General features: G+C 59.3%; 1 protein-coding gene across 1 annotated transcript; it reads right to left on the bottom strand.

The window, feature by feature from the left end:
• Nucleotides 1-732: 732 nt before the first annotated feature.
• Nucleotides 733-21,002, bottom strand: GLI1 (GLI family zinc finger 1). The gene is made up of 12 exons (XM_074929532.1): nucleotides 20,821-21,002; nucleotides 9,161-9,327; nucleotides 8,886-8,981; nucleotides 7,444-7,639; nucleotides 7,058-7,220; nucleotides 6,871-6,972; nucleotides 6,603-6,743; nucleotides 5,832-5,981; nucleotides 5,167-5,331; nucleotides 4,473-4,721; nucleotides 4,042-4,321; nucleotides 733-3,672 (listed from the first exon to the last, which is right to left on the bottom strand). Exons 2-12 carry the CDS (start codon nucleotides 9,255-9,257, stop codon nucleotides 1,424-1,426), a joined length of 3,888 nt encoding a protein of 1,295 aa, XP_074785633.1. The 5' UTR covers nucleotides 9,258-9,327; nucleotides 20,821-21,002; the 3' UTR covers nucleotides 733-1,423.
• Nucleotides 21,003-27,790: the final 6,788 nt, after the last annotated feature.

The following is a 27,790-nucleotide window of genomic DNA, read 5'->3' as shown; positions in this document are numbered from 1 at the left end:
CCCAATTTATAAGCTTTTCATGCCCAGTGCTGCCCTGAAGGCACCGAGTGTGCCCTTAGGGTCCTTGGGAAGCCTATCCGTCTTGCAGAAGCGGCAAGGCAGCCCTCGGAAAGAACGCTGGAAAACACATAGCAGCTCAGAGCCATCAAAAAGCGACTCAAGACCCCAGAAAAGCCGCAAACACACCTAGAAAGTCCCAGAGATCCTACAAGAGGCCCCAGCACTCAGAGCAGCCCTGGAGATGCCAAGGTGGCACCTCAGTGCCTAAGGCAGAGCCCAGAATAGCCCCCAGAGATGCCAAGATGGTCTGAAGAAAAAGCTTCAGACCTAGGCATAGCCACAGAGGCACTGAGCCATACCTTGAGATTATGCCTTCAAGTGTACGTGGGTCTCACTGTGCCTTTGCTGGTGCTTTTGTTTAATGCTGCAAGGTCTGCAACACGGGGGCAGCACTGCCCTTCCCCCGCCACCCCACCCCACCCCACCCCCCCGCAGTGGGAATCAGTGTGTGGTTGGCCTGTGTGGCACATGCTATGGCTGGATCCCCAATCCAAAGGAAGGGGATGATTCTGTAGGGCTGGGCACAGGTGGCTCTTGGTCCCAAATGAGGGAAAGAGGGAGGGGGTCAGGCTCTACAGCACCTAGCACAGGGATCCTGCTTGAAGCCCATCTGCAGGGATAAAAAAAAAAAAAAAGCGCACAGCTCACACTCCCCTGAGAAAGGGTTTAATGGGGCAGGGAGGCACTGCTGTTTCTTTCCAACAGAAGAAAGGCCGGGGTAACACCCAGAGAAGAGACAGATACATAGGCACACTATGTACAGAGCAACACAGGCAGTGCCAGGCACTCCAAGCCCCCTACCACCATCGTCCTGGTGGTGAATTCCCTCCCCCTTCTCCCTCCTTGAGCAAGATGGAAGGGAGGGGGCAGAGGGCTTGCCAAGCAAGGAGTGATTGCAGTCCTGACAAAGACTGGGATATAAGGGGGGGGGGGTGTCGGGGGTCGCAAGCAGGGTGCAGTGGGAACATAGGAATGGGGCCTGCCCACAGGGTCGGGGAGGGTGGAACTCTTTGGTTTCAACATTAAGACCATGCAGGGCCACCTCCAGAGGGCTGAAGGAAGCAGAGAAAGGTTCCAGGCACTGGAATGGAAGGGCTCAGTAAAACCAGTTCCCCCCACAAGAGGTGACCTGAAACACCTGATCGGGGTCGCAGCTATGTCTGGGACCCAGCAACATCCCTCCCCCTGAAAGAGCCTGACACTTACAGACTGGAGAAGGGGAGACACCAGGGGTGTTTCTCCCCTCTTCCTCATCACACCAGGCATAAATCTGCACGTGAGGAGGGCTTTCACGCCTCTGCCCAAATGTGGTTTAGGCCTCCTTGGTTGCAGACGTGCCCACCTGATGGCTGGTACCTACTAGTTAGGACAGGGTGTTGAGGAAATGGCTCTCTCCTGCCAGAGTGCTCAACATGGAGCTCATGTCACCCACAGCCATGTTAGGACCACCAGATGCAGGAAGCAAGAGGCCACCAGCAGGGCTCGGGGGCCCAGGCAGCAGTTCAGGTGTCTCTTGATCTTCCACAATGGCATCAAAGTCAAGGTGCGTATTCTCCAGGTCCAGGGAATCCAGGCTGTTGGCCACCTGCTCTCCTGAATCCAGGCAGTAATATGAGCTGCCTTTGAGTCCTTCCAAGCTCCCGTCATAATGCCCAGGACCCCCACAGCTTGATGCCGTTTGGCTCAGCAGCTTATGCCCTTTTCCCACATGTGTGTCCTGGCCTGGGTAATACAGCAGGGCATTACTGGGCCCCTCGGGTGTGGGACAGGCAGGGGGCAAACGAAGCACACGCCGGGAGCTGGCTTCCACTCCCCCGTAGGAATGACTAGGCTGAGCCAGGTTGCCAGCATAGTTGAGACTGTTTTGGTGACCGGGTGGTTTAGGGCCACCAGGTGGGTGCGGCACCATCTCTGGGTTGAAGCATGGGACATTTAGGAGGTGTTGGGTCTCTGCCAGACTCTGCAGGTGATCTGGTTTGGCTTGGTAACCAGAGTACTTTGGGCTGAGGTACAGTGGTGCTTCCATGGCTTGGCACTGCCCAGGTTCACTGCCCAGCCCCATGCCCGGCTCCCCTCCCTTGGAGACTAGTTGCTCTCCCCACATCAAAGCCTGCTGAGCCTGGACATAGCTACGGACCATCACTTCTTTGGTCTGCGTGGTGGGGGTCTGGGTTCTTCTAGCACCTGGGCTCAACGTGCCCATGTAACTGACAGGTGCCTGTTCCTCAGACTGGTAACCACCAGGCCCTGCATTCATGGCTTGGCCAAATGATGCAGGAAGCTGCATGGGCCCAGCAAGCTTGGGGTTCTGGCAGGGAACAAGTGCTGGGGCAGGTGCTGGGTAGCACTGCTCAGATTTGATCTGTAGTCGATTAAGCCGGTGCGCCCCAGAAAATGCGCTGTCCTGGCATGAGCTCACAAGTTTGGGTTGTTGCCCACAAGAACTGGCTAGCGCGTACTCAGTACTTTGATGGTGACAGTGTGGCCCAGACATGGCAGCAGCAGAAACGCTGACACTTGACCGCCTGGAACTCATCTCCATATTGCCTTGGAGAGGTTCATCCCAAGGAGCCGGCACAGTCCCATTGCCAGCATGCTGGTTCATCTGGCACTGAGGGAGGGAGAACTCAGACTGAAGCAACCCCTGCTCCGTGTCCCCGTGCCCTCCCAGGTTCAGTTGCATACCCCCCGTGGTCCGGTGAGAGTTGCTGTAGAGGCCTTCGCACTGGAGCTCCACACCTGTCCCCTGGCATGGGAAGCTTTCCTCAGGGTAGTTCAAGTACTGTTCCATCTCTAGCAAGCCAGGCTCCATGCCTGGGTCAGGGCCTTCTATGCTCACGCTCTCCAGAAAGACATTTTCACTGATGCTAGGTGGGCGTGGAGAGAAGACATGGCGCTGAAGGTTGGCATCAGAACCACCCAAGGGCTGCAGAACAGTTCTGCCCACTCCTGGCACATTTACGTTACCCATGCTCTTAATACGATGCACCTTGGGCACAGCACGAGGGTCAGTCACGGTCCGGGCAGGGTCACTGGCCCGCCGCACACCATTCCGAGGCACCAGGTGAGGGAGAACGCTGCCTGAATAACTGGCATAGTCATTGGAACTGTGCCTTCGCAACAAACCGTTTGCAAGGAAGCGGGGTTCGGACAGCCCAAGGTAGTCCCCGGATAAGCTGCTGTGGCCACCCATGCCCACCTGCTCCACACTGGGCAGTGGGGTTGGGGGTGGGCCACCTGTGGCTGCAGCATATTTAGCCTTGAGACGGTAACGCTGGGCCGGGGTAAGGCTGCCCACACCTGGCAGCCCTCCACAGTGGCTGGCATCACTGGAGCGTCGCGACTCATCCGGAGAGATGGGGTCATAGCCACCTGCCAGGCCTGCCCTGCCAGGCACCGTCCCTGCCTCGCCACCCAGACATGGCCCAGCCAGGTACGGGGACACCAGGGATGAGCGCCGGCTCACTGTGTAGGCTGAGCTTACGGTACTGGTGCCACTGCTCCGGCGCTCATTCAGTGGCATGCCCATCTCTGCTGCCGACAGCTCTGCAATGCGCCGGTGCGAGGCAGCTGGCGGCAGCACGGAGATCCCGGGCACGTCCCCAGGCAGGCCTGAGGAAAGAAAAGGAGGAGTTACACCAGGGCACTCGGAACACAGGAGGGCACCAGTGGTCAGAGAAGGAACAGGCAGCCACCTCCAGTACCAGGATGTGGCCTCTCCCATGGTCAGTGCCTGCCAGGAGACAAAACAGATTCAAGTGGTGGCAACAAAGAGAGGGCAGAAGATCATTTAGAATAATTTAGATTGGAAAAAAACCTTTAAGATCATCGACTCCAAAGATGGGGCACAGCCCAGATGTGGGGGTCCACCACTAGTGAAAGGAAGGTGTGGAATCCTCTCTGGCTGCAAACCAGACCTCGCTCGACACAGTGCCCATGGGACCAGCACCACATCCGGGTGGGAGGGAACCACAGTCTCACCGGCTCCAGGGATGGCTGGCAAATTCAGGCCCTTGGTAGCTGACGGCTTCCTCATCTGCTTCAGTTTGTCAATGCGAAGATTTTCTAGCTTGTGGAGGGCCATGAGTCCTGAGGGGCCCATAGGCTCACCAGGCATCACATCCTCCAGCGTGGACAGATCCTCGTAGCTCCCGCCGGCGTTGCCCGCCATCTCCACCCCACTGTCGTTGTTGGTGGTGCTGCCGAGTGGGGAGTGGTCACTGCTGCACGATGACTGCCCACCTGGGCTGGGCTGTGGCTTCTAAAACATTAACCGAGGAAAAAGGGGTCATCCACTACACCTGCAAGCCTGCACCCTGCCAGATGTGGAGATGACTCCCCTACCGTGCAGACTGACGCCTCCAACAGGCCTGGCCAGGCCTCCCTCCATCATCACACCCCCAGCTCCTTACCAAGGCCAAGTCAGGCACCAAGAGCTTGCTGTCATCCTTCCGGGCCTCAGTGGGGCCATTTGTGTCTTTCTCCTGCTTCATGTCTGGGGGGCCACTGGGAGTGGGCAGTGCCCGGCCTGGCACCACATCCCCTCGGTGCTTCTTGGTGACATGGGCATCAGGGCCATGCACCGTCTTCACGTGTTTGCGCAGGGAACTGGGGTCTGTGTAGCGCTTGGTGCAGCCTGGAATCTTGCACACGTAGGGCTTCTGTCAGGGAAAAAAGGCAGGCACGGTAGAGGGAGAGCGTTAGCTCCGACCAGAGACCCCTCCCAACAAAGAACCAGCAGGGCATGAAATAAATCCCCTCTCCTCCCTCTTGAGTAGGCCCAAGAACTGAGGGAACTGAGGGTGGGAAGGGATCAAAGAGGCCAAGTCTCCTCGGAGGGGGCATCTCAGGTGCTACAGCAAGGCCTTGGAGGACATCATAGGGAGCCAGAGGAAGAACGTAAGGACAGCGCTCCACAGGCGTGGGTAGGGTGTAAAGGGACTCTGGTGGAAACGCAGGGGGCCATACTTGTATTAGAGCAGGCAAGGAAGGAGTTGGGGCACACAGACCAAAAAAAAAAATGCAGGGAGTTTTCAGAGTATAGGACCAATCAGGAGGCATATGGGGAGCCCAAAGGGGTGCAAAGAGCCTCAGATGGGTCTGTACCTCATTGGAGTGAGTGCGGTTTTGATGCTTGGCCCGGTCAGAAGCATTGGAGAAGGCCTTGTTGCAACCCTCGTGTTCACACACATACGGTTTTTCACCCGTATGTGAGCGCAGATGCGTCTTGAGGTTCTCCAGGCGTGAATAGGCTTTGTTACAGCCCTCGAACTGTGCAGACAGGTAGGGTGAAACATGCCACACACCTTCAACAGACCTTACTGCATCGCCCCCACACTACATACCCAGGGCACATCTGCCACAGACATGCATCGTTCCTCCCAGTCAACACACAACACACTGGCCCTCTTTCAGGTGCATGTCCTCACACCGCTGCACAGCCCTTTACTCTTCTGGCCTACGTCACGCCACCTTGCCATGCACTGGCCACACGGCCATGCTGTACCCAGCCCGCTACGTACCTCTTTACCTCATGTGCATCTCTGCCATGCCAGTGATCACACAGGCTCTGGCCTGCCACATGTGGACCCCACTCTATCATGCACTACCACGTTCCTGACCACACTGTCTGTCCCACCTCCTTTTCCCCACCACATGTCCCCCTTCAATTCCATATACCAGACGGGCCAGCTCGCACTCTGCCCTGAGCTCTGTCTGGCTCAAGGCATCACAGCTTAGCTGAGTCTTTGCAAAGGCTCGTGCCAGCTCACCGTGCATTTGTGAGGTTTCTCGCCCGTGTGACGTCGCATGTGCACCACCAACATGTACTGAGCCTTGAAGGGCCTCTGCTCCCGGGAACATGCTGCCCAGTGGCACACAAACTCCTTCTTCTCCCCATGGATATGCTCATTGTTGATGTGCTGAGGAGAGAGGGGCATCACTGGTGGCATTGGGGAGGGTACCGAGGCTCAGGGAGATGCAGGTGTCAAGAATATCATGGGAAAATGGACACAGAGGAACTGGGATGGCAGGTGGAAACAGCAGACGTTAGGGAGAAGCAGAGTGGACAGATGGTGTCTAGAGGAGGCAGGGGATACAGGACATAGCTGAGGGCAATTTTGGGATGACCAAGAGAAGACATAGGGGTCAAGGTGGTCTGAGGGGTGGTCAAGGGGATATAGGAGTTGGAGTGTCTGGAGGGAGACAAAGAGCTAAGGAGGAAGTCTGGATGCACCAGTGGTTCAAGAGAGCTGCCCTTGGGGTGAGGAAGGCCAGACTGGGTGTTCCCCCTAGGGACGTGGTATGGGAGGGTCATGAAGAACGTGCCCGCAAAAAGTGGAGAATGCAGGTCCCTCCCTTCCTAGAGGCAACTTCCAACATTGTGCACCTGTGCGGTGAGCTCCCAGGGCTGGGGCGGGAGGGGAGCGGCCCAGTATAGGACAACCTTAGAGTCAGAGTCGTGGGTTGACACAGGGGGACGTCAGCCATCAGCCTGAGGACAGGTTCTGGGACTGGGTATACCCAGGCAGGACCTAACTCACATGCACCAGCTGCTCCTGTGTATCAAACTCCTTGGCACAGCTGTCCCAGTAGCAATTGGTTTCATACACGGTTTCAGACTCAGGTTTCCCATCCTCCTTCTCCAGATCTTCCCGAACATCGAGCATCCCCAGCAAGGGGTCCTGGGGGAGCACAGCCGGATGAGCACACCCAGGAATGACCCTCTGTGCTCCCTATTACTGGGAGTAGTGCCAGAGAGAAGCACAGAGCCCTGGGGAAGTGAGGGGTGTCTCAAGGCCTGGGGATTACCTGGGTGCCTGTGGAAGCTGGACTGGAGATGTCACCCTCGGATCTCTCCTCTGGGTATTTGACAGCCAGAGGGCTGCTCAGGCTCCACTCCAACTTTAGCTGCTACCGGGGCAGGGGGAAGGTGGAAAGCAGTCAGCACTGAGATGTCCGCCGGTCCACCACCTATATGGGTGAAAAGCCCCCTTACCTGGCAGTGTTTGAGGGTCCCACGAGCTGGGGCATGGTGCAGGAGCCCTGGGCGAGTGGACATGTATTCATGGGAGCTACAAGGTGGGGGGTGGGGGGTGTGGTTGTACAGGTGGCCTTGGCCCTTCTGCTGACCCGGTGGACTCTGGTACGCCAGTGATGGACTGCAAAGAGCAAGAAGGATGAGCAGATGACACCATCAAAGGACAGATATTTAGATCTTCTGAGGTAGGGATCCCAGGCCACTCTGTCCCTAAACCACCACCCCACTCTGCTCCCACCTTCCCTAGCCCTTACCCCAGGCACTCCCCAAGTTGGAAATTGCCATTCAGGCTCCCACACTGACAGACTGCATCCATGCCAGCGGAGCTGAAGTCTGGTGCCCACCTGATGGTGCTGATGGAGAGGTGGCCATAGGACCCACTGGCAGAGGCGCAGCGGGAGTTGATGAATGCAACGAGGGAGTTGGGTGAAGTGCGGATTACCGTCTGCAGGTCAATGCTAGAGTCTGACAGGGGTGAGATGGACAGTGCGCGCTTCTTGCCCAGTTTGCCCGCACCACGGGGTGTTGAGAACCGTGAACCTGGGATGGCAGCAGAGAGTGGGGGGCACTCCTGTCAGCGTGGGTCCTAGGAGGCTGAAGAACCCCCCAAGGACACAAGCCACCAGGCTTTGGAGCCTGGAGGAGTACCCTGAGTGTGCCAGTTATCTTCTGATGATTAGAGTAGAAATAGGAATAGAATAGAATAGAATAGAATAGAATAGAATAGAATAGAATAGAATAGAATAGAATAGAATAGAAATCTTTCCGTTGGAAGGGACCTACAATGATCATCTAGTCCAACTGCCCAACCAATTTGGGGCTGACCAAAAGTTATTGAGGGCAATTGTCTGAATACCTCTTAAACACCAACAGACTTGGGCCATCAGCCACCTCTCTAGGAAGTCTATTCCACTGTTTGGAAATACTTCCTAATGTCCAGCCTAAACCTCCCCGGACACATCTCTGAACCACTCCCATGTGTCCTGTCACTGGATACCAGGGAGATCAGCACCTCCCTCTCCCCTTCCCCTCCTCAGGAAGTTGTAGAGAGCAATGAGATCACCCCTCAGCCTCCTTTTCTCCAAACTAGACAGACCTAAAGTCCTCAGCCACTCCTCACAGGCTGTGCCTTCCAGCTCTGTCACCCTTCTCTGGACACATTCAAATACCTTCACATCCTTCTTAAATGGTGGGCCCGGCACTACACACAGTACTCAAGGTGAGGCTGCACCAAGGCCAAATACGGCGGGATAATCGCCTCTTTTGACCAGCTGGTTATGCTGTGTTTGATGCGCCGCAGGATGCGGTTTGCCTTCTTGGCTGCCGGGGCATGCTGGTGACTCCTGTTGAGCCTGCTGCTAACCAGCACCCCCAGATCCCTTTCTGAAGGGCTGCTCTCCATCTACTCAGGCTCCAATTTATGTATGTTGCTGGCTTTGGACTGTGGCATGGCTCAGAAGTGTACCACTCTCCCTATCACAGCCATCAATGTCCATAGGGGGTACCTGAATCCCTTGACACACGTACTCCCTGCCACAGCTGATCCCAAGAAAAGTGCCTGATCCCCTTGGACACAGACAACACAAATCCTCCTGTTCCATCACTGTTCCAGGAAAGATACCCGAGGCCCCAGCAGCCTCCTCCCTCATCGCAGGTGTTACTGTCCCCAACACTGCCAGACCCCCCCACCCCCACTCCTGACATAATCGACACATTCCCCAGAGGGTGCCTAAACCTCCCGTAGAACCCTCACCTGCCCCATGGCCTCCCAAGACTGGAGACTTACCATCGCCACCGCCTGGGTGCTCGGTTCTTGGCACCAACCCATAACCACGGTGACTGCTCATGAGGTTTGACTGATGGCATAAGGGGAAGTCAAGTCCTAGCAGAGGGGAGGAGAAAGACAGGAAGATGTATCAGGGTGGGTGGCACAAGGGGGAGAGGAAATCCCCAGAGCATCCCCAAACCAAGGGACTGAACCTGAAGTCCGCGCCCCTCGCGCCCGCACCCGGCAACTGCTCGGGCCCAGGCACTGGCCAGGACGAGGGGGCCATGACCGACCTTCTGGCCCTGGGGCGCCCGAGGCTGGTCCATGAGGCGGGCGCAGGCAGCAATGCTCGGCACAGGCGGTGGCCGGGGGGCTGGCGGGGTTGAACATGTCGCGGCAGGGCCTGCCCGGGCTCAGGAGCGCATCTGGTCCTCGCCGGGGCGCGGGAGCCGGCCGGGGCCTGCGGAGGACAAGGGTGCGCTGGCTCCGCGCCCGCCAGGGGGCGCCGCGGCGCAGCGCGGCCGCGGGCAGCGGGACCGCGGGGTCGCACCCGCTCCCCCCGCGGCGGGAGGCACGGCCCGGTGGGGGGAAGGGGGGGCATCCCCCCTTTTTTAAACTTTTTTAAGCTCCCGCTCCCGCCCCGTGCCCACCCCGCCCTGCCCACGGCCTGGTACCTCCCGCCGAGGCCCCGCGCCCCCCTGCCCAGGGCGCAGCACCCTCTATGTGGCCACCTCTGTGCTGCTGCTTCACGGCAGCCCCGGCACAGGCCTGTGCCCCGACCCCACGGCAAAGCGGAGTCCCGGGGGCACGGCCTAGGTGGAAAGGGCAGGTGACTGTGGGGGAACATGAACAACGAGGGTCCTAGGCAGAGGAACTGGGCTCGAGGACATCCGACTCAGCAGCAACCACTGATGAACGTCTCCGCATACCGAAGAACTCTGCAGACGCCCGCCGTGCCATGGTGGCCCCTGGTGTTCTCCCCTTCCCCCCCACATATACACATCCTGGCACTCCCTTCCCACCAGGGTGCCCACCCTCTCCTTCCCTAGGGGCTTCCACTTTCTCCCTGGAGCTGGGGGCCATTTCCCACCTGGGGCACAAGCCTGTATCTACCTCGAAGGGAGAGGGGGCTGGTAAAAAAGGAGATGTCTGTGGGGCCAGGATGCAGCCCCCCACATCCCTCTCCTTGCTCGCTGGCACTGCAGAGACATAAACCATGTGGAAAATGCATGCCTCCGACAGGCTGGGTGGGCACAAGACGTACAAGCCATGGCAGCTCTGTGTCACAACAGCCACCCCCTCCAAAGCAAATATGTCTGTCCCCATGCCCGGCAGGCCCCCTGTGGCACCAGCACAGGGGAGTTAACATACCCTAAGAACCGCAGTACAGATCAGAGCACTGCTCAGTTCAAGACCACCTCTGATTGCTTGGCACAAGCAGCGACACTGCTGCAGGGCACCCTGTGGTCATCCATCACGAGCATCCCTGGATACTGACTTAGCAAGATGCCCTCGTGCTTGGCACTGTACTAAGAGGGTCCTGTCCCTCTCAGTCCCAAGAGTCCTGAGCCCACTGCAGTGTCTGTTGCAGGAGTAATGAAATACACACGTGTGCACCCAGACACCCACATAAACATCCACACTCAAGTATACACACACATAGGTAAAAACTGCGAGCCTTAACTGCCAAAAAGGGAAACTAAGGCACAGATGGTTAGAAACATACTTGGTCAAAGACCTGAGCTGGCACCCTGCTCCTCCCTCCTCATGGGTCCTTGCAGCACCTGCAGGTCCCACCCAGCCCTGCCCTGCCTTGCCCGTGGGTACCCACCCTGCCTGCAGGTCAAAACCCTGCCCTGTCCCACCCACACATCGCACCCCTGCCCACAGGGCTCAGCCCAGCCCAGCCCACTACCGCATCCCAGCCTGCAGGTTCCTGCCCTGTGTCTGGGTCTCATTTCCACCTGCCGCTCTGCCTGGCCCTGCCCATGGTCAGATCTTCAACCATGGATGTGCCTTTGACCTCTGCACCCAGGTCCTGGCCCCCAACTCCATACCCACCCTTGGTCACTGTCCTGCCCCAAGACCCTTGAGGGCTTACATGAGGGACAGAGGCTCTGGAAGGAGAAACAACCGCAGGGTGAGGGAGAGGCACGTGTGGGTGGTGCTGGAAACAAGGCCTCCTGCCCCCTTAGCCCTCCCCTTTGAGAGACCAAGGGAATCGCCCCAAACAAGGGGTCTGGGGGAGTGGGAGCCCCTCACCCCGCTGGGAAAGTGCTGGGTTGCGTTTGGAGCACGGGGGGGGTGAGGGGGGCAGCAATTCTTCCGCATGAGTTGCCCCTTTGAAAGCTTGTCTCCGGGCTTTGTGAGAGTGTCAGCCAGGAAGAATGGAGCGGGGGGGGCGGGGGGCAGCAGGGCAGGCAAAGGGGGAGGGAGGTACCCAGGAAGGTGGGGGCGCTGGGGGCAGGCAAGGGAAAGAGATGAGGAGGAAACGAGGCGAGGGGGGGGCAGGCAGAGGAGAGGCCTCTTACCTGCCTGCTGGACCTGGGCCTTGCAGCAAAGATTGGGGATTCGCTTCAGGAGAAGCCTCCCATTTGGCCCCTACCCCAGCCACAACACCTAACGAAGAGAGGGTTTGCAAGTCCCTCACAAAAGTTTTCCCAGTTGTGGAGTCAACCACAGCAACACCCCACAGCCCTTTGCGCACACAGCTGTTCACATGTGCACGCACACACACACACGGATGCATGAACATACATTTGCACATATCTGGAGAGGCAGACGTGCTGCTGGGAGATAATGTGGTGTGTTGGAGTTAAGCAAAGACAAAGTCTCTTGTCTCCCCCTCCCGAGAACCGTCACCTGAGCTCCCCCAGGCTGCCCCAACCCCACACTCTTAGCCCACCAGCTCCTTACTCTATACAAAAGCAAGCAGGTCGTTAGTCACCACGCAGTACAGTAACCGTATGTGGCCACCCCAGAAAGCCCACAGGGGAGTGTCCAGACAGGCACACCCACCTGCTGCAGCAGCAAGGGGATGATGGGTGCTGCCCTGGGTCCAGCTGGCCCCCACCAGCCTACAGGTCCCGGCCCCGAACTGCACTGGGGCCTTGCTGCCCTGAGTTCCAAGCAAATGCGGCTCTATCTGTGGGGCATCTACTGCTTTCAAGGAAAGGGTTAATTCTCCCATAGCCTTTGTGATGTCCCCTCTACCTTGCTGTTAGCCCTGTTCACCTCTCTATGCACAGCTGTGCCAGCCCCAGCCATGCTTGCCACCTGCTATATCCTTGCACACACATACACACATGCATTCACAGAGCACGTGTACACACACCTGCAGACCACACAAACTCCATGTGCATGCACACAGCACCTGTCTAACATGCAGTGCACACACATACTTACGCACACCAGAGAATACATATGTCCAGTGGAAAACAAAGCTGCATGTGCATGTGTGCAGCACACATGCACACAACAAATGCATGTGCACAGGTTTACGTAAACATGCATGAAGCACAAGTGGCACAGAGAGCACACATGCATGCACAGCACACCACCACACATGGGGAACACACAGGCATGTAGCAGGAGGCACATTACCCCCCCCTCACAACTCCCCAGCCTTGCACACCACCTCCCTGCCTGGAGGGGGATCCCTTCTATGCCCCCTCCAGCACCTACCATGCAGGCCTGGTGGCACCTCAGTGGGGCCCCGGTCCCCACCATCCCCAGTCCCTGGCCACCCAGGTACAGCAGGAGAGTCAGCGGCCTGCTGTGCCAAGACAGCCTCTCCTTCCTGGGTCCAGGCAGAGGGCAGGAGTTTGGCGAGCAGACCCAGCCTGGCAAAGCCCGTGTGTCCCTGCTGGGGCAGCCTGGAGGCAGGCGGGTGCCAGGCGGGCATGACAGCAGTGGGACGGCTCTCTCCGATCCCACACATTCCCCCTGCTGAGCATCAGCACGGAGGGGTGGCTATACAAGGCAGAAAGTGCCCAGGGCCCAAGGGTACCAGTTGCAGGATGCTCCCCCCCAGCCCATGGGGTCCGCAGGGGCTCCCCAGACCCTGGTGGCCCCCTGAGCAGGGGAAGCCAGAGGGGGCCGGGGATGCAGGGAGCCAATGGGAACTGGCCCACGGCTCCCCCACCGCCGCGCTCGCCTCCCCCGCCTGCTGCACACTACCGCGGCCCACCCAAGTCGCAGCCTATGGGCATAAATTCGAGAGCCAGGCGCAGCCGGGATTGAGGGGAATCTTCCCTTGGTCTCCTCCTGCCAAGAAACTCAAACTGAAACACATTCCTCCTCCTGTCTGCCAAGAAAACAAGGAGCGAAGCCAGCGGCAGCAGCAGTTGAAGCAGGGCTGGCTCCAGACACTGAAACACCGCACAGGAGGGGGTCAAGACTGGCCATCCCCCTCCCCCCCCAGCTCCTTGCCTTTTATTTCCTACAAACACATCTAAAATCTGTCATCTGGCTCCAGTTTCCTGAGGACACTGGGGAATGGGGTGGGGGAAAGGGAAGGAGACAGAGGAGAAGGCACAAAAGGCAGAAAGGGAAAGATGTAGTGAGCTCGTACCGCAGGATGACAGTCAGGATGCCAACACTGATGGGTGGTGGAACAGAGACGGCAGGAAGGAGGGAGAGACACAGACGTAGGCACTGAGAGGGGAACTGCACAACCTTAGGAGACCTGGCTGCAAGAGGAGGAGGAGGCGGCAGGCTGCACCCCACTGCAGCCTGTGACAGGGCAGACCCCCCACCCCAGCTCCCACCTCGCACCAGGAACACTCCCTGCTCCCGACCCGCTCTGACAGCCCTGGGGCCAGCCAGCCCGCAGCAACGAGTGCAGCATGCTGCAGCAGGGTGGCTGCCATCCAGCCCAGCACATAGGGCTTGCGGGGGTCCCTGTCTGCACCTCCGCATTGTCCCCATCATCTCCTGCCCCAGGCCCAGCCCCGGCAGGGTTAACCGCCCTGGAGTCCCACTGCGGAGGAATGTGATGTCAGGGCTGGATTAGCCAGTGCGGCCGAGATCCCAGCCCATACACCAGCAGCGCTGAGCTGTGTGTGGCACAATCCATCAACCCGCCCAGCACAGCCCCCAGCGTGGGGGGCCTGGGGGAGGGCTCTCTGTGTGCATGCGTGGGGGGCATCTGTATTTCCATGAGCATGTGTGTGAATACACAAGTTTGGCCATATGTGTCTGCATGTGTGGAGAGGGGGTTGTGTTTATGTATGAGTACGTTTTGGGGGGGTGCTTGTGTGTATGTACTCACAGATGTATGTGTTTTCATGCATGCTTGTGCATGTCTACACGTGTGGAATGTGCATATGTGCATGTCTGCATGTGCATCTGGGGAGCTACAACAGCAACTAATGGGGAGCTGCTATATGTTTGCAGGCCCCATCACCCCAAACCCTTACTCACTGAGAGAGCAAGGAAGGGCCAGAGCAGAGGGACAAGCCAGAGAGAGAACAGGATCCAGTGGTACGGCACAGGGTCCAGCAGGGTGGGGAGATGCCCCAGAAGGCCACCACTGCATATCCTTATCACCCCTCAGGAGAGGTGGACTCTAGCCCTGGGGCGAACGTCTCCTGAGCCCACCACAGACACAGAGCCCTGCTGACGCCCCTGCAGCCCTCACCTCAGCCGTCTTGCGACCCCCAGTCAGCCACATGCCCGATCGGTTTAACCCCACAGGGCCTGAGGAAAAACATTGAACTGGCTTAAGATCTGCCTTCCCGCACCAGTGCAGCAGTTCAGACAGAGCCACGGCCAGGGCACTTCTGCAGACGCAGAACAGGAACAGGACAGCGGGCCAGGCTGTGCCGCAGCACGTAGGTAAAAGTAGCAAGACTGGAAGAGAGCTACCAGGGAGCCAACGCTCCCTCATGCCAGTTGACAGTCCAGGATCACGGGGACACATCCTAGCTGCCTCCCAGGTTGGGTCTGGCAGTGTCAACATGCTTCTCCCCAAGCTACAATGTCTCCTGCATGCTCGGCAGCCTGACCAGGCCCCACAGCTGGCACGCACTGAGGGTGGGGAAAGGCCATTGATGGTGGTGCAAAGACAGTGAAATTCCCCCCCTAGAAGAAGCCCCTTTTCCCTGCCCTGGGACCAAGTTGGTATCGGGCCAGTCTGCACTGGGGACCTGCTTCCCCTGACCCCTACACGCCTTCTCATCTCTGCCTCCAGTAGAACTGATGGGCAGACCTCCCGCCCAGCTGCCTTGCTATGCATCTGACCCCACTGTTAGGCCAGGCCTTTAGGGTGAGCCCAAGCTCCTCTGCATGGGGCAGCTAATCTGCCCAGGACTGCAGCTGCCACAAAGCACATTGCTTCAGGTTCAGGGGGTCTGAAAGGGGATGATTCAGGGTCATGATCCCATGCTGGTGTGGGCTGCCAAGCTCGTTCCAAGGTGGTCCCTGGCCTGGAAAAGATGAGGCAGAGAAGAACCAGCTCTGGGGGAAGTTTACACATGTGTAAGGAAAGGGGCAGAAGCATCCATGCCAAGAGAGATTCAGGACATCCTGCAGTCCGTTCTCCCTCCCTTCTCCAGCCCTGGCTGCCACCTTCAGAAAACGTAACACATCCTCATTCCCCACTCCATGCCAAAATTCTTCTCTGCCCTTCGGACCACCTCCAGCAAGGACCAGAGGTCCCTCCCCAGCCCACCCATCCCTCCAGCAGCACATGCAAGACACAGTACACCCCCACCCATACACCACATCTCAGCAGGGGGCAAAACAATCCAGCCCCTCTCCCACATGCATCCACACCCACTCACGACCATGCACTGACATGCCTCTAGACATGTTAACACATGCTAACACACGTGTGCTTTGAGAGGAGGGGAAGGTAGGCCAGCCTGGGGCGTAGCCCTGGCTGCCCAGTCTCCAGAGTAACTCAGGGCAGAGACAGCCCACGGAGGAGGGCTGCAGGGTGGGAGCTTGTGGCTCCACGCTCCCTGCCTCTGTTCCCCCTGTAAAGCAGGGTCCACTAGCCCTCAACCACATGCTGAGCCGCTCAGGAAGCCGTGGCAAGCCAGGCAGGAGTGGTGGTGCTTGATAGGTGGTCCCAGGGCAGGCAGGCAATTGTCACAGGCTTGCATGTTGTTTGCTTTGGCCCCCAGTACACCCTACCCCTGAAAACTGCTCACATAAAGCCACTTCCCTGGCCCCTACCTTCATTGGACTGGAGTCTGCGTGTGGGTAAGGTTTTGGGGTGAAGGTAAGGGGGGTGCACACATGGCAGAAGCTTCTATAAGGAATTTTTATGCTTCCACCTTCCTCCCCAGTGCCGGAGGGAAACAGCAAAATTGAACATGTGGGACCCATAAAAGCCCAGCTCTGAGTCACAGCCATGGGAGCCCCTGCCAGGCACTGCTCCTTCCCATGGCATCAAGGCATCACCTCCAACCGAGCATGCTGATGTGTTCCATGGAGGGACACCCTCAGAACAGGGGCTGCAGTGCAGTGCAGGAAATTCTGCTGTCCTGAGGGAGAGAAGGTTAGGACACAGCAGGCAGAGGGCTGCACGGTCATCGGTCCTCCAGCTGCAGTCAAGTTCACACTGAGCCTGTTTCCACCCCAACAGCTCCATCCTGCAGGATTCCCCAGAAGATGGGAACAGAGGATGTGCGGGACCCGATAGGGACTTTAGCAGTCATTAAAGGATTAGATATACAAAAGCAATCCCTTTTAAGCTGTGGAACCACCTGTCTATTGACATACTGAGCACGGAGCAAGGTAAGCACACCACTTGGGGATTTAGGAAGCCTAAATTGCTCCTCCTTTGCGGCAGGAGACCCCTTCTGTCTGCTGAGAGGTGGTGATGGGAGTGCTCTCTGGCTGCTCCCAAAAGTCCCCAGTGATCTCTTGCCTGCTGGGACACATCGGTCTCTCCTGAAGTGTCTGCCACTGGTGGAGGGATGCCTGCTTTCCTGTTCCTTGACTGAAAACCTGCTCTGTCCATACACAGCAATCCCATCGCTTTCAGCCATGTTCTCTGCCAGCGTGGGGGGCTCCAGCCAGGGCTTTGCTCCCCCTAGATCAGGGGTGGGAGTTTGACAGGGGGGTTGCACCACATCTGGAAATATCCCCCCCCCACCCTGCATCAGCCTCAGACCGATACAGCAGAGCTGAAATCTGACTCTTGTTTTTGCTGCTTGTTCCCACTCTGAGGCAGCTATTTTATCAGCTGTTCACCTTGTTATTCTGCAGCTTCTGAAGGGTTTTGATGTGCCATAAGGATTGGGGTAGGTACACTTGCTGTGTTCCTGTGAGGATTTCTGTAGAAGAATCCCCTCAGTCTCATGAGGGACCCATTCAATGGACCTTTTTTATTTATCACATCGCTGGGAATGCTAAACACCAGGAGGTCAAGTGAAACTGAGGCACACAGGCAGAAAGACTCCAGTACCACAGACGCAAGACACCAACCAGGCAGACAACTGTGCAGATGTACATACACACACAAACGGGCCCCTCTGTATACATGTCCATAGATGTGCACGCACATACGTGCTCCTGGGGGATGCTCTGGCTGTAGGAGGATTGGCCCCGCTTCTATCAGACGCTCAAGGTTTCCCTCTTTTAGTATGTCAGTACAGACGGGATGCACTTCTACAGTGACCTGTAGAAGGAAGGAAAGACAGCACTACATCCTTTTGTGAAAGACATGTCACACATGGGTATGTGCAGGTATAGGTGTGTAAGTGTCTGTGCGCATGTGAACATGTGTACATGCAGGTACATGAGGGCGCATGCACATGCAGGTGCAAGGGTGTGCACACTCATACAGTGTGTCGGAGTGGTGGGTAGAGCGTATTCCCAAAGGACTATGAGAGGGGCAGACTCTCCAGCACTGCAGCTGGAGCCCTGAGCTGTGGTACTTCCCTAACAGCATCCCCCAGTTGCGCTGGAAGAAGGCCCTTCGTGACCTCCAGCCCATCCACTCACCCACCCTTCACACATTCTAGACAGTCAAATCCCCCTCCACGCCCGAGCGCAACACCCGCCTCTCCCCTCAGGCTGCCCTGACGCGACAGCACACGTCACAAGGTGTCCACACTGACTCACTCCTCCGGATGGAAACTTCCCTGCTCCAGGGAGATTCTCGAAGTTCCGCAAGCTCCAGCACTGCAAGGGGAATGCAATTCCACTACCTCCCACTAGACCAGCCACAGAGGCTTGGCGATCTTCAGCTCCCAACCAGCTCCTGATTTTTGTGTTTGTGATAAAAAAGACCCTGGAACATGGGGGACATGAGGAATCCCACACCAGCAGCCGGTGACTTGGCTACACGCAGATGCCTGGAGGACCTCACAAGTCCACTCACAAGCATTACTGGGAGCTCATGCATGCACACAGTGACAGCTGGGCTGGCAGACTGCATGAGGGTATGCGCTAGTGGGCTCAGGTCAGTACATGCCAGTCTCTTCAGAAGTGCTGGGATGCTTGGTAGTCAGGGAATTTGGGGGTCCTACCAGGCACAGGGAGTGTGGATGTGCTCCAGGGTCTCAATTTCCAGCTGAACCCCTTGCCCTCAAAGACCCTTGCTGAGTAGCAGTAACCTTCACCGTGCTGGGGAAAGGGTCAAGGAAGGGCATCGACCAACCCAGCTCCCGCTGTGCATTGATAAACCAGCTCCAAACACACACAACAGCATGGAGGGGACACGTAGGTGCCTTTGCCATCCCCTGCCTCCCAGAGAGGCAGCTTCTGCCTCAGCTGGACACAGCACACCTAGACACACTGGTAAGTTTTCCTAGGTCTGAAATTCTGAAGGAGAAGCTTCAACCAGCTGCTTCCTCCTACCTTCCCCCCAACCTGCCTCTGCACCGAAACCCAATGCCCACCCTCAGGATGCTACATCCACCAGCTCAGGTTTGCCACACGTAGCCTAGAGATCAGAGTGGGGGAAAACTCAGATATCTGCGTATCCAGCAGCATCTGCTGGGCCCCCACATCCCTTCCAGGGCTGGGCACAGGACCTTCACTGTGGCTGGAGTACCCACTGGTTTCCCGGACCCCAAACACAGCGTTGCAAATGCCACAGCTATCCAGCCCCACTCAGACCCAGTTGCCTGCCTCTCCATCCTCATAGGAGAGGTGCAGCCCTCAAGCTGTCACTGCAGTGCTGAGTGCTCCCCATTCTGGTTAGGGACCACCTGGACTTCACATATGTGCGTAGGGCCTGGCCCAGGGCACCATGACTCCAGAGAGACGCTTCCTCTGCCTTTAGCCTTCCCGCACTCCTGGCTCACTGAAAGCTTGGTGTAGTTTGGGGGTGCATTGCAGGCATTTCGGGTCAGACCCCAAAAGGGGTGGCCTGTGCCCACATAGGCTCCGTTAGCTCACGCTCAGCTGCAAGCTGGGCTGACAAGGTCTCGCAATGCCCTGCTCAGGGGCTTCTCACGCTGGCAATGACAGTTCCCTCCTGCTCCTCTGTGCCATGCCTGACCCTGCCCAGCCTGCTCTGCCAGCCACAAACTTCTCATGCCAGCCAGGGAGTGACACAGAGCCAACGCCGGAGCCCAACAGCCCTGAAGGGTTTAGAAAGGTGGCCAAAGGGTTGACATCCAGTGGGGCACAGGAGGCACTTGGACCCATCTGCCAGAGAGGTCAAGCCTGGTTACGGTTGTCGGGGGACTCAAGGCTGAGCTCCCTCACCCAACCCGCCTCCCCCCAGCCCCAGCTCTCTGGGGTACTAAAGCCAGAAGCAGTACTCATGCAAGAGTGCAGGCAGACTGACAGACACTGAGAACCAGCACAGGCATGCACCAAGGCACCCCATAACTGATGTGAAAAAGCAGCTCTGCCCTCGCCTCAAAAGCAGTGAGGTTTGATAAACTCCCTTGATAGGGTCCCTCTCCCACAAACAGTTGGACCAGAGGACCTTTCAAGGTCCCTTCCAACCTGGGCTGTTCTATGATTCTTGGTTTCCCAGACACAGGACACTTCTGTGGCAGCCTCTGCTACAGCCCACGTGGCGAGGGAAGAAGCACAGCCCCAGGGCCCCGTGGGATGAGGGCTGGGAAGCCAAGGTGCGCTGGGACCTAGGCACTTCGCCACGGTTTCTGGGAGGCTCCTTGGGGTGCGCAGAATCTCCCTGTACCTCACTCCTGGCAGACTCTTGCCCACATGGCCTGGCAGGCTGACAGGGGAGCAGGGGGACCCACTGTCCCAGCGCCCAACCGTCCTCCCCTCGGAGACTTGCCCAGGGCCTTGGGGACAGCGGGTGCTTGTTGGTGGGGATACAGCCATCCTCTCCGGCTGCGGGGTGCATGGGCTGGGCCTGCCAGCTCTGTGCCCTGCCAAAGCCGCTGGGTGCAGAGGCCCGCGAGGTGGCTGGCGGAGCCCCAAACAGACCACGACTGGCACAGGGTAAGAGGGCCGGGGATGGCCCGAAGCTTGCGCCAGCGGTGCAGGTGGCACTGCTCGCCGTTCATCCTGAGCCCCAGGGCAGTCCTGCAGCTGCCGCGTCACTCGGACCGGGGCAGTAACTTCCACCCGATCGCAGCTACTGGCCCAACACCCCCGCGCTGGGCACCAGCGGAGCTGCCCTGAGCCGGGGCCGCCTCCCCGGGAGCCCGGAGAGCCCTGCAGCGGCGCGGCCGGGGCAGCCGACACACCGGGCGCACGAAGCCGGCGGGAGCGCGAGGGTACGTGACGCGGAGCGCGGCCGGGGTCCCCGCGCGCTGCCCCCGCCCGACCCGGCACGGCCCCGCCGCGCCGCGCGCTCCGCTCCCGCCCCGCCGGGCCCCGCGCTGGGGGCGCCGCGCTGGGAGCCCCGGCCGACGGTCCCCACGGCGCCGACGGGGCGCGGGCGTGGGACGGCCCCGGCGAGGCCCGGCGGAGGCTCGGGTGCCATCCCGGCTCCTCCGGAGAGCGGGGGGCCCCGCGGGCGCCCCGAGCCCCTGTCCGCGGCCCCGACTCGCCCGACGGGTCCTACCTCCGAGCGGCTCCGCGCGGCCCCGAGCGGGACGGCGGGTCCCGCGGCTCCGCGCTCCCCCTTCCCCCGGCTGCGGCTGCAGCTCTGTCCGGGCGAGAAGCGGCACATCCAGGGGGACCCCGGCGGTCGGGGCGGGACGGCGCGGCGGGGCGGGACGGCGCGGCGCCCCCCGCACTTCCCCGACCCAGCCCCGGGCGCTCCGAGAAAGTTGCCGGAGCCCCGCGGGGGCGGCGCGTCCCAGCGCTGGCGGAGGGGCGACGGGTCCCGCTCCGCCAACTTGGGCGGCGGCGCCGCCGAGCGCGCTCGGGACGGAGACCCCGGCCGGGAGCGCCGCCGGCTCCGGCCACTCCGAAAACCCGGGCTGGATCCTGCACGCGCGCCCGCCACGGCCCTGCGAGACGTTTCGGCTTACACACGGCTGCGCACACGTGAACCCGTGTCCACGCACGGGGCGCTGCGCACGCACAGGTCCCGCACACGGGGACCCGCGTGGCTTCGTCTACGCGCGTGCAACATTGGCGCAGGTCGCCCACCCCAAGAGGTGGGCACACGGGCAGCGGGTGCGCACGGAACACCCACCCCCCACACACACACGCGTCTGCGTACACTCGTGCGCAAACCACGCGCACACGCGTTCATGCACGTGTCACCGGGCACGCATGCACCCCCCCACGCCCCGTGCACACCTGTGTGCGGGGCAAAGAGCGGTGCGGGCGCTCGCAGGACGCCAACGCGAAGAACGCCCGGCCCGGCCCCCCCGGGGCAGCGCGGGGACCCGGGCCCCGGCGCCTCCCTCCGCCCCGGCCGGGAGAGGCCGCAGGTCCCTGTGCGGGCGGGCGGAGCGGGGACGTCCCGGGCCGACACCGCCCAGCGCGGGCTCAGCACCTCCGGCAGCCCAGGCACGTCCGGGAGGAGCTGAGTGGGGGCTACCCTCCGGCACCAGGACCACCGCCCGGTCGGAGCGGGCCCGTCGCCCTCAGGAGACCCCGGGCAGGGGTCAAGGGAGCTGCCGGCCTCGGCGGGCCCCGCAAGCCCTGGGCGGGCTGGGGGTCGGGGGGACCTGACGGAAGGGGCGACTGCGATTGACAGGAAGCTCCGCGCGTCGCCCGTGCTCTGGACGGGCCGCCCTGGTCTGGCAGCGGCGCCGCGGGGCGGGATTCTGAACCGGAAAGTGCCGCGTGGGTGCCCGGCTCCCCGCGGGCGCTGCTGCGGCACGCGTGGCCGCGCAGAGAGGTGGCGCCGGCAGCAGCCTCGGCCGCTGGGACCGCGCACCGCCCCGGCCCCCCCCGAGTATCTAGAGCCCACCGCACCCCAACACCCCGGGAGGTCCCGGCCGCTGCGGGGGGGCGGGCTGCTGGTGGTGCCGGCCGCCCGGCGCCGGGACCGGCGGGCCGCGGTGCAGCGCCCCCTGGCGGCGACAGGCAGAGCCGCCTCGCCGCCGGCACCCGTGAGCGCTTGGGACCGCGCCCCATGCCCGGCTGGGCCCTTCCCCAGCGCCGCGGGCATGAGCGCGGTGGGGACATCCCTCTCTTCACCCGACCTTGAACGGATCGGGAGAGGGCAGGATTTCGAGCGCTACCCCCTCGAGAGAGAGCTGGAGCAGGGGGCACCGCTGGCCCCCCAGGGGGCTGGGGAGGGTGCAGGCCCCGGGCTGCTGTGGCCCCTACCTGGAGGTGTACAGTGTTCAGTAAGTGGGGGGGCCGCGGGGCTGGGGGCTCTTCTTCCACCCAGGGACACATCCACCTTCACCCACTCTGTGAGGCCAGTGCTGGGACACTCCCAGGCCTGTGATGCCCCCACACTACCCTGCCTACCAGGGTTCCACTGCAGTGGGGCAGGCAGGTGGAGGTGGGGACCAGGCCTTTCTCCCAAGAGCATCTGCACCCTGTGCATCTGCCCAAAGAATCAGAAGTGCTGGGTTCAAGCTGTGTCCCTAAAGCAGTCTTACCCCAGTGGGCATGCTCTCCAACCTCTTCCTTCCCCTTAAGCTAGCCCTCCCATCCTTGCAGGCGATCCTATTCAGACACTTAAGGAGATGAGGCCCCTCATTTCCACCTGGAAATCCTCCAGCCTCCCCATCCTGCAAGTCGCTGAGATGTCCAGCAAGCCTCCTGGGGCTGCTCTGATGGGTCCCCCAGGTGCATCTTTGTTCGGCCACAATGTCTATGGCTCAAAAAGCCTTCTCCCATCCCAAAAGCTCCCCTGGCTGCTTGCCCCATGGCTCATAGCCTGACTGCTGTCCCAGGAGTTCTCCCAGACATGTCCCAGTGTGGCACCACTGCCCGCAGTTCAACCTCCTACTCACCACTCAGAAATTTCTTTGCTGTATCAACTGTTTCTGGGCTACTGGTGGTGGAGGGCATGAGGGTAACGTACACTGCCGGACCTGAGACCATCTCAAGAGCCTGACAGTGATTGTCAGCTGCATACAGGCTGGTGCCCCATAGCTGCTGCCACAGCTGTACATCCCCATGACAGGGAAGTCAAATCCCATGTTGTGTTTGTGTCACTGCACAGAAGGCAAGCAGAGAGCTGGGGCTGTAGTGGCTCAGGAGGCAGACTGCAGAACATTCTGCTCCCTTCCCCAAATGGGTCCTGTGTCCCAAACAGCCTGCACAGCCAGCCTCTTTTCTCTGAAACAGCCTAGCCTCATCCAGCTCGCAGGGCCTGCAGGTAGCCAGGTCCTGTCACATATGAAGGGAAAGCAGAGAAATGGTGGTACCTGCACCAAGGGAGGCAGAAGACAATGTGGGTGTCTGAGTGAAAGCGGGAAACAGGGCTCGAGAACTCCAGGGATTGGGGGGGAGGGGGTTAGAAGAAAATTAATTTCTCACCTGGCGGTGCTGCTTTTCCTTGTTTGCTTTTACAGTGAAGGTCAGTCCCCCCCATGTGCCACAGTGACTAAATGTAGGGGAAGAGCCCTCGGTACAAGCAGCTATTTCAGGGAAAGTGGCCTTTGCCCACCTGTCCCTAGGCAGAATGTGACAGCATTTGTCAATGCCAGCAGGGCACAGTGGGGAGGCAGGATGACCTCCCCAAGACCTGCTTAGGCCTGGGGACCCTGCTCCTTCCTGAAGCTGTGCCCCCACCCCATCTCTCCTAGTCCTCGCACCCTGACTGCTGGGAAAGTGAGCCCGAAGCTATGAACTCCCTGCCTGGACAGCCCACACTGGAGCTCTGGGCCTGGTGGAGCCTTGCAGCCCGGAGCCAACAGGGCAGCAGGACCACCAGAACTGGGGTGGGCTGGACCAGGAGTGGGGCTTGGCAAAGGACAGTTCCCCGGGGCAGGAGGAAAGCCTGCTAGGAGGGGGCATATGCCATCCCTTGTGTGTGCACAGCTCCCCAGGTGACCCCAGATGCACTTTCCATGAGGGCATGCACATTCTCACCCTGCCTCGGTGCTCAGCTGCTCCCAGCTCCTGTTGGCTCCATCGTGCTCTCTGGGATGATGCTGCCCATGTCTAGTGTGAGCCTCAAAGGTGATGGGAGCTGTGCCACACATCCAGCCTGACCTCAGAGCCTCTTAGCAGGATTACCCCCGCTGTAGGCACTCTGCCTTCCTCGGCCTTAGCCTGTCCTCCCAGTGCCCCTGCATGTCATCACGCACCACAGATGTCCAGTGCACCACAGGAGTAGCTTTATGGCATGACCCATGTGACAGCTCTGGGAAATGCCCTCTCCACTGACTGCATGGGACCCCCGGAGCAGAGAGACAGCGTGGGGATTACAGTATGAGAGAGATTTCAGGACACACCTCAGCTCCCAGCCACGGTCTGCAAAAGACTGCTCCCTGCCTCAGTTTCCCTCCCCACTGTCCTAGCCTGAGATCAGTTCCTTTCCCTGCTTGCCACCCCAACAAAGCGAGAGGTGAGGTGGGGTGTCTCTGCCCCCCAGGGAGGCCCCAGCATGCAGGGGAGGTGTCAATACCTGCACAGGTCCCCCCTTCCTCTGGCATGAGGGGAGAACAGATAGCTGTGTCCCAGGGTGCCCCCAGACTGTTGCAGTAGATTGAGTCCCACAGAATCAGCCCCAAGGCAGGGCCAAGGTGGTGGATGCAGGTGAGAGGGGTTGCCTGCGTGCCCGTTTTGTAATAGGCATAAGCAGCTCAGCAGATTTACTCCTGAGCTGAGCATGACCCTGGCTAAGCTGCCAGGAAAGGCCCGCCCAGGCAGTGGGCACTGTTCAGGGCCAGCCTGGCCACCCACACCACCATGGCCCAGCCAGACCTCCCTCCTGGGGTCTGGGGACTTGCCCCAAGATCATCCACCTCTTCCCAAGGGGCTATCTGCATGGCCAGACAGGCCCAAGTCCGTTTTGCCACCAGCTTTGAGCCCCCTAGGTGGAAACAGAACTTGGGCAGCTCCCCTCGCAGTGGCTCCCAACTGCCAGACCCCAACCCTGCCACATCCCCCACCCCATGGTTAATCTTGGCCTCCTGTTTAGGAAAGTTAAAGCGGCTCAGAGCAGGGCCAGATGATCACCCAGATTAAAGACTTAATGGTACCACCACTGCCAGCTCAGCATCTCAGCTCTGGGCCGGTGGGTCAGTGTGTCAGTGTGTCAGTGAGTCAGCACATCACTCACACGCGTGTGGCCAACCTCCCCCCCCCCCAACATGGAAACACACGTTCACTGTGACAGGGAAGACACTGTGTTGCTGGCAAGGGAAAACATACCTGGCATTTTTGTGGGATGCCTCCCAGGCCGCCCCCACCCCAGTTGCACTGGCTAGAGCAAGAGTGCCAATACAGGGAGGGAGCAGGGAGACTATAAAGACATTGCGCACATCCCCATGCGCTTACCTGAAATCCACACCTGCAACTCTTGGCATGTGTATGGCAGCACACGCTCCTGGGGGCACGAACACTGACAAGGTGCCCTGTTGCTTCAGCAACACACATGCTGGGGCTGTGGGAGTGCCCAGAAGGCTGAGGCATCCTGCAGGTGCAGTTGTCTTTTTCCCACAGACGGAGATTTGGGGAGTGTGGGTGATGGCCCTGATGCCCGGCAGACTTGGGGGATGCCTGCTGCAGCTGGCTGATGAAAGCTGCCCTTTGTCTGCTTACAGGGTGCAGCACAGGGCCAAGCTAGGAAAGCAAGTGTGTTTGCACCCAAATAAAACAAACCCAAACTGAGCTTTGAGCAGACACTTGCACAACAAGGAACCAAGCCAGCCATGTGGGATCTCAGAGGGATGAGCAGGGGGCACCACCCCCCACTCCAGAAGCATCCCACCCCAAATTATGCAGGAGACTCCCCATCACCCACCAGCTTGGGCACTGCCAGACTCTACGACTGGCGTCACTGGGTAGTGTTCAGGGGAGCATGTGAGAGGGGATTGGGAAGGTCAGTGAAACATGATTAGGGTACAATCTCTGTTGTTTGCAGTGGGGGCACAGAATTTGGGAGTGAGCTGTGGCTTGTCATTTGAGGTCACCCCCCTGGGGCCAGAATCTTCAGAAGTGTGGTATCCTGAGCTCCATTCAGGACTGATCCATGTGGAGAACAGCATCTTCAGGTTGGGCTATGCCCCCTAGCAGTACTTGCCCTGCTGGGAAACAGCTTCTTTGATGCTCACGTTACAGGCCGCCACTCTCCAGCCCCCAGCAAGGTGATACCCAGTTCCCAGCCCCTGCCCTACCCCTGGGTCCCCCATCCACTGGGAAGAGACCCTTGCATCACCCTGCTCACACAGGGTCTCAGTGTGCAATACCCCACAGCACCCAGGGAACCCCAGAAGCACCACACCTCCCACCACAACAGCACTGCCCACAGATGCTAAAGGCTCGCAACTCCTGTGTCACTCCAGCACCCAGCATCCTTCCAGCCGGAGCAGGACCTTCCAGCCAAGCAGGATCATTTCCCCCAGCCCATTCATGCAGGTGGTGCCAGGAGAAATCAGTCAGAGCCCCGATGTTGCATTTCCACCCATTTATTGGGGAAGCTGCACCAAAGTATTAAAATAAATTAAATGGCACAGGCCGTGTGGTGCATTGCATACGTATCAGGAAGGCAAAAGCAGAGTGGGATCTTCAGCAGAGAGGTGGGTAGACAGGATGGAGTACCAGGGAGTCCCAACAGCTGCAGAAACCTCTACTGTAAAAGTAATAATAGCTGCAAAACTAGAGGTACAAAAAAAAATCTGTACCTTTAGTACGGTCTTAAAGGCAAAGTCTGAGTCCAACCTCCCTGTAAGGATGCACAGGGCTAGAAGAGTTGAGAAGACTGTTGGGGTGGGCAGCAGGAAAGAAAAGCACAAAACCCAGGGAAATAAAAGAGGAAATACACAGGACCTGGCCAGGAAACAAGGCCATGCTTCACAGCTCCATGCCCTCCTGGGAGCAGAGGACTGCGCCCAGTCATTGCAGTTCTGAGTTCTTGACAAAGTCATACCCTTCATCCTCATCTTCCAGGCCTGTTATTTGTGCCTCATTCCACCTGTCCCCAACAATAGGCCCAAATTTGATGCTGGAAGATTTACTGTAGTAGGGAAGAAAAGTAGGACTGCCTCTTGTCCTCCAGTTTTCCACTTGGAGGAAACAGACGCATATCCCACTCTGCTCTCAAGAAGGCTGAATTCCAAACTGTCACCAGACACTCTGAGTACAACCAAAGCAGAGCCGCCTCACCCCATGCACAGAGGGGAAACACAACAACCGGAAATGTAGGATCAGCTTGGGACCAGAGGGATGCTGCCAGTCAGGGCAAGGATGCCCAGTCACCAACCACCCACAGCTCAGACTCAGGCAGTCTGATGTGGCCTTGGCTCTGTCCAACATGTCCAGAAACCCCTGCCCCAGTTGCTCTCTGGAGATAAGCCCTGTTCGCTCTGATAGGACCCTGTCCCTCCCTCCCAACTTTTCCAAAGGGGTCCACTGCACCACAGTCCGATTTCAGCTCAAGGGAGCTCTCCAGCTCCCCACCCTCCCCCCACCCCACCCCCTCCCGCGACAGTCTTGGAGAAGGTGGG

The sequence above is a fragment of the Athene noctua genome, chromosome 30 (genome assembly GCF_965140245.1).
Source record: "Athene noctua chromosome 30, bAthNoc1.hap1.1, whole genome shotgun sequence".
Lineage (NCBI taxonomy): Eukaryota > Metazoa > Chordata > Aves > Strigiformes > Strigidae > Athene > Athene noctua.
The sequence above is the reverse complement of the archived record's forward strand: the minus strand, read 5'-3'. Positions and strand labels throughout refer to the sequence as shown.

What these genes read in the sequence shown, in the direction of transcription:
- GLI1 (XM_074929532.1), bottom strand. Translation starts at nt 9,257, where the DNA reads ATGTTCAACCCCGCCAGCCCCCCGGCCACCGCCTGTGCCGAGCATTGC. An exon ending in CACAGGAGCAGCTGGTGCAT is followed by an intron (nt 5,982 to 6,602) that starts GTGAGTTAGGTC and finishes CTCTCTCCTCAG; the next exon opens with CACATCAACAATGAGCATAT. An exon ending in ACCGCACTCACTCCAATGAG is followed by an intron (nt 4,722 to 5,166) that starts GTACAGACCCAT and finishes TTTCCCTGACAG; the next exon opens with AAGCCCTACGTGTGCAAGAT.